The 6551-nt window shown below is 47.2% G+C and overlaps 1 protein-coding gene across 2 annotated transcripts in view; it reads right to left on the minus strand.

Moving 5' to 3' along the window:
- Positions 1 to 2976, minus strand: part of AMFR (autocrine motility factor receptor) — a 62790-nt gene extending 59814 nt beyond the window's left edge. The window contains exon 1 of one of the 2 annotated variants that reach the window (XM_054455219.2): positions 2497 to 2976. In XM_054455219.2, the coding sequence (XP_054311194.1) occupies positions 2497 to 2751 (255 nt within the window). In that variant the 5' untranslated portion in view covers positions 2752 to 2976. Of the gene's footprint in view, positions 1 to 2334; positions 2412 to 2496 lie in introns of those variants that run through there. The other variant, XM_054455220.2, reaches the window with a different exon arrangement.
- Positions 2977 to 6551: the final 3575 nt, after the last annotated feature.

Genomic DNA, 6551 nt, shown 5'->3' on the forward strand with positions numbered 1-6551 from the left:
CCAGACCGAGCTCCACATGCTGGTTTCTCTATCTGGAATACCCATTGCTGCTGGTTGAGACCCTTCCCACCTTCCAAGCTGGTTCAAACACCACCTTCCATGAACCCTTCCCTGGGCACAATTCCTTTCTTTTTCCTCCAAACTCTGCTTCATTTTATTTATCTATTATCCCCTATAAAATTTTGCCACATTACTGAGGGTAGGGGAAAGTGGTGTTCACAGATATGCCCTCCAGAGTGCCCAAAATAACACCTTCAAAAGGTTTTAAATTGTGTTTGTTCATGAAAAAATCTCCTGTGATGCTATCAGACCGATATTATTCTAAACTGTGCTCTACAAAGATAAATTTTAGGAATTCCAAGATGTTAAACAATATCTAGCAGGATTTGCACTGGCAGAAGGATCAGTCTTTGTTTTGTCTTGTTTGGCCTTGGCAGGCAGTGTTTGTGAAAAAGTTGAATTTGAATTCAATAGAACTAGGGGAGGGCGCAAGGAGGATCCAGTTGACAAAGGCACCACCACATAGGGTATTCACTCAACAATCTTAATCTGTCCCACCACTGGGGAAGGCTTTTGAGATGGTCACTTCTACTCAGCTGCTAAAGCAGAAACTACATATACACTGAGTGATGAGACAAACAGTGAGCCCATGGAGGGTCTGAGAAACCAAAGCAGGCCAAAGTAAACACGTGGAGAGCCCAGAGGAAAGATGGAAGAAAAACAGCACTAGGATCAACTGAGAAATGAAAATATCATCAGCAGAGAGTAAGAAGTGATAAACTTGCCAGAGGTAAGACCTCTACTGAAAATGCTGGAAGAAAAGTTAATTTCCTAAAAAGTAATCATCATCACAGAAAAATCAACAGCTTTTATGTAATGTTTTCTGAAGAGGTATTAACCTTAGAATCTGAACACGGCTTTTATCAAAATAAAGTCCTGCGGGGGGATCTCCATTAAACAATACCAGTGTTATTATATAAATAAGGGTTCCTTCTCAAAGGCTTATTTATATCTTAGACTTAAAAAATATCAAAGACTACATTATAATCTTAACATATGGCAAAAACACTCTTCACATCACTTTGTTTACCTGCTAACTCAAATGCAAAAACAGATTTGAAACTAAGCAAGAGATGTGAGTTGAGTTCTTTCGCTTCTCCCTTCTTTAGGACTGTAAAGTTCAGCTTTACACAGCAGTAGACAAACAGGAACTTCACCCTTCACTGCCTTCTACTAAACTCTCCATCAGAAGGACCAGGAGACTTAATCTACAGCCCAGAGTCCATAAATCCCACCGCTTCCTGATGAAGCACAGTGGGACTAATTATAACAAATGAGTTGCATATCATACTATCAACTTGGAATATTAATCTCTCAGTCATTTACAGCCTACTTTCAACCCCAAATGGGAACTTGCAAGGAGACAAGATCCAAGAAGCCATATTAAATCCAAGTGAGACTTTAAATCCTGGAGAAACTTTTCTGATCACTGCGAGATTTACGTAAGTAATGAAGGCCAAGATGAAAGCAAAATTCTCTAGCCAAAATACCGTTGAGCTGCTCAGTCTGAAATTATCTGTTCTAATGAACGAAACCAGCATGTGTGCCTTATCAATGCTGCTTATCTCGCAGGGGCAGACAACCTGGAAACTGTGTTAGAATAGATCCTCAAATAAGAAACATTCAGTTAAAATGATGGGCTGCTTCTTGACACTGCGAATGTTTTGCTGCGTTCAGACATCAAACGAAAATTGTCATGGATCATCAGGTAAAGGCAGCAGAAAAGGAAGCACAGTTTGTCTGGTGTTTGTTTCATTAAACAGCTCCCAAAGGGGACAATCGAATACTAAGCGGCAAAAAAGTTGTGGGAGACGGCCTCTCTCCAACGGGAATGTCCAAAGACACCTGAGTGCCGAAAATTCCCCCATACTCAACGTCTGAATTCTCCCCTCTGCCCTCTCCTCTTCGTCGGAAGAAAACCCGCTAACAATTCCATGCTTGACCAAGTGGGAAAAGCTTTCAACTTCCCTCCACTTTGTCCAACCCTCGGGATAACGCACTCCCAGATCCCGACCTCCCCTTGAACCTGCCCTTTGAGATCTTCTAGTTTCTCCCGAGGGTCCCTCAGAAAACCCAGCCCCTTCCTCCCCACTGCCCCTTAACCACTTCCCCTGCCCCGGGCCCCGTCCGCGCCCCAGCGCAGACCCTCACCCACCGCCTCCCCGACCCCCTTCCCGGAGCCCCGAACGCTGCCCTGCCCCTCGGGGCCTCCTCCTCGCAACCCCACGCGATGTTCCTCCCGCCCACGGCCCCCTCCCCCTCCCCGCGCCTCACCACTCTCCCTCGGCAGCGCTCCTCCGGGCAAGGCCGCGCCCCGCAGGCGCTCGCCCTCGGGGGTCCCTAGCGGAGGGGCCCCTTGGCCCACCACGCCCCCGCGGATAAAGGGTGACGCAGCGGACCCCGCCCCTGCCCCGCGGGCCCAGCCGCCTCGCTCACCCACACGAAGAGGCTGTCTGAGAGCAGGTACTGGGCCACGTCGCGGGCCCGGGGTCCCCCGGCGCTCGGCCGGGCGGGCGCCGGCGGCTCAGGCTGCAGCGAGGCCGTTAGCTGGTCCGGCTCGCCGGGGCCGGCCTCGGGCTGGCTGAGAGCGCGGTAGGCGCTGATGATGGTGCCCAGCAGGGCCAGGCCGCTGAGGCCCGTGTAGGTGCGGAGGCTGGGCCAGGGGAAGCGCTCGAGGAAGAGCAGCGGCATGGCGGCAGCGGCGACCTCTGGCCCCCAGGCTTCCCCGCGCTGCGGCCGGACCTCTGCGGCGGCCTCGCGAACGGCGCCCACGGGCTCTGGCGTCGCTGCAGCTGCGGCCACCGCCGCTGCGCCGGGCCGGGCCGGGCTGCTCCTGGCTGCTGGCGCCGCTCCGCCCCGCGCTGCTCCCGCTGCTGCTCCCGCTGCTGCCCCTGCCGGCGCGGAAGAGCCTCGGCGGGCTCGGGGCAGGCCGCCGCCCCCAGCGGGACGCTGGCGGGACGGGCGCAGGGGCGCGGCCTTCGTCCCCCGCCCCCGGCGGTCGCGCCGCCGCCTAGCGGACGTAGGCCCGGGCCTCAGGCCCCGGGGGCCGGCACCCAGCATCATCCGCCGCCCGCACCACGGCTCGGCTGGGCCCGCGGACATAGAGGGCACCTGCTCCGGACGCGGCGCAGGCGTTACTCGGACCAGCAAGCGCTGACAGGCGGGCAGGGCCTCAGGGCGCGGGGGACCCTGGCCACTTGCCCCCCCCCCCACCCCATTAACCCTCTGAAGAGGTTACCCCCGAGCACTCCTAGGGGCCGCGCAGCTTCCCTGGTGCCCGAAACCCCAGAAGAAAGAATATTAACAGTCTTTCAAGTTTCTGCTGTTTGCTAGTAGCCTCCAGCAGAAACTAAAAAATGAACCTGATTTAGCGGGAAATAAAAATGTGTTCCCTCATACGCCAGAAGTGAGAATGTCAAATGGTGCAGCTATCTTGGAAAATAATCTGTCCTTTCCTTAAAGTCAAACAAGAGTGACCATTTGACCCAGTAATTCCACTCCTCTAAGAGAAGTGGAAACATACCTCCACACAAAACTTGTACACAAATGTTGATAACATTCTAACAACCAAGATGGGAACAACGCTAATGTCCGTCAAGCGATGAGTGGATAAATGTGATATATCCATAAAATGTACTATTCGGCCATAAAAATGAACTACTGATACATGCTACAATAGGGACGAACCTTAAACACGTGCTAAGTCAAAGAAGACAGCCACAAAGGTCCACGTGTTGTGTGATTCCATTGATATGAAATGTCCGCAATAGGCAAGTACATATACAGACACAGAAAGTTGATTAATGGTTGCTTAGAGATGGGAGGAAGAGGGGAGTAGGGGGTGATAAAGGGTGCAGGTTTCTTTTAAGAGACAGGGTCTGTGGCCCAGGCTAGAGTACAGTGGCATGAGCATGGCTCACTGCATCCTCCACCTCCTGGGCTCAAGAAATCCTCCTGCTTCAGTCTCTCCAGTAGCTGGGATTACAGGCGTATGCCACCACACCTGGCTAATTTTTAATTTTTGGTAGAGACAGCGTCTTGCTATATTGTCCAGACCAGTCTGTGGCTCCTGAGCTCAAGTGATCCTCCCACCTTGGCTTCACAAAGTGCAGGGATTACAGGCGTGAGTCACTGGCTGGGATAGGTTTGTTTTCAAAGTAATGAAAATGTAAAACTGAGGTGATGATTGCACAACTCTGAATTGAAAAATCATTGTACACTTTAAATAGTTCTATCTCAATATGTGAATTGTATCTCAATAAGCTGTTCCCAAAGGAAAAAAATGTTACCTTGGGAGTTTTATTCCTTTTGCATCCTCAGGGCCTGTAATAGTTCTCAGCCCAGAGCAGGTGCTCTGTAAATATTTGTAGGATTTTCCAAACTTTCTAAAGAAAAGGACCAAATTATCTTTCAAAGTCTTTTTTCATGCCTAATATTCTAAAAGTCTATTAACTAGAAAACAAAAGATCTCTCAGGCTTACCATTGCACTTTGGAAATTTTAGAAACATCTTGTTAAAGGGTCTTTGATGAACGTTTGACTTTACCAGGACAGGGAAAGGCCTTACCTTTGCACACGTGCATTTTTTTTTTAATACAAGGTCTGTATGAATACTAGACTTGAATTCACTTTGGTTCTCTTTCCACAGCCATGCAATTAAAATGCTAAACTTTAACATTTATCAGTAAAATAAAGGAAAGCTTTATTTTGAAAAAATATTGTAATTTTCCAGGGGAAGTGTTCTACTTTACAGGTCAAGATCTGAGCCACCATAACTTTTAAACCACTAACTGGCAATCTTTATTCAATCCTAGCCACTGTAGTTCTAAACTTTCACAAATCAAATTTGTCCTGTCACCCTTAGAAACAGGCTGCTGTTAACAGATCTGCCCTTATTAAACTTTTAGAAGCTTGAACTTTCTGAAACTTCACATGAATGGGAGAAGTTAACCGAAAAGAACGTAAATGGTTTGTGTTTGGATCTTTTACTAGAATTAGTAATTTTTCTACCATTACTTTTTCCTTTCCCACTCCAAGACACACTCCAAGAAGGTACTTTGCACACCCTTGTTCTCAAGAAAGGACATTTTGGCAATAACCAAACAAGCCTTCTTAACCAATATTTCTAGTTGTTGGTAACTGCATCTTACTCCATGAGAGGACCAGGGGAGGAGGCAGGACCCAAAAGGGATGAATGCTTAATGTGCCTGGGGAGACTAGATCAACATACAGGCTACCTGTCAGCTGTGTCCCAAGCCCCAAGTGTGGCAGACAGGTGACAGCATCAGACTTTGAGAGGCTGGTCCTGCTTGGACAAGAATCAAGAGTCCATGATGAAAGCTAGAGGTCCCCCGTCACCACAACCTTGATTTCAGAATACCACTATGCCTTCTAGATTTGAGACTTCAAATAGGTCCTTAATTTCCATTATGACTGATAGACTGAATTTCCTGCCATCTTTATGGGATGGTGGTTCTGACTTGGTTTGATTTAAAAGGAATAAAATAATTATTTCAAACAAATCAGTTTGTGTGGAGTAAGATTCACACCTAGATACAATGCTATTTTCATTTTTAAAATATCTGAAGTCCTTTCATATTCATGACCTCATTCACCATCATGTGAGACAGGTTGGGTGGCTTTGTTGTTGCTTAAGATTCTCAGAATCCTAGAAGCTGAACTTCACTATCTAATCCAGTAGCTTTAAATGTATTGCCATGGCATGCTAGTGTTTCATCAGCTGGACCAATGTTCCACAGCTAAATCTAGCAGAGAGAAAAATAACCAACTCTTCAAGTTTTTAGAGGAAAAACTAAATTAATGGATATATTTCCATTTGTAGCTTTCATATTTATTTTTCATAGATCTTTGGTGCCTGCTATAAAATACACAAGTAGTAAAGTTTTCAGAAAAACCTTTCTATTTCTATCAGGTTTCATTCACACTTCTGTTCAGATATAAAGGCTGAGAAAAGGCTATAGTTTTATCAGACACACATATATTCCCATATTTTGGGTAAACTTTCTATTTAAGATGACATTGAATTACACAGTATTACATATGCAGCAGGCATGGTGTGTGTCATAGAACATTATGAATTCCAGGCAAGTTTGAGAAAAAAACTAAAGGAGTCAACCCTCTCTTTACAGATGAGGAAACTAGGACTCAGTCCCCAATGATATGGACTACACACCGTTAACACCACAACTGTGTAGCAACTTCTAACTTCTGGCTTTCATGTTCCAAATCTAGTGACCCTTTCACACCTCAGGAAACTAAAACACTGCTAACACACAATGGGAGGAGGGGAGTGTGGGGCACAGGGAGAGGGCAACATCAGTGACCCAGGCCATCAGGCCCTTGCTATTATGCTAAGCTGTCTCTTACCTAAAGGCCCTCGGCCACTCACAATGAAGAACCATGCAAGATTTCTACTAGCACAGTAGGGTCAGCAGCCACACATACAGGACTATCCCAAAACAATCAGAGTCA

This window comes from Pongo pygmaeus, chromosome 18, assembly GCF_028885625.2.
Source record: "Pongo pygmaeus isolate AG05252 chromosome 18, NHGRI_mPonPyg2-v2.0_pri, whole genome shotgun sequence".
Lineage (NCBI taxonomy): Eukaryota > Metazoa > Chordata > Mammalia > Primates > Hominidae > Pongo > Pongo pygmaeus.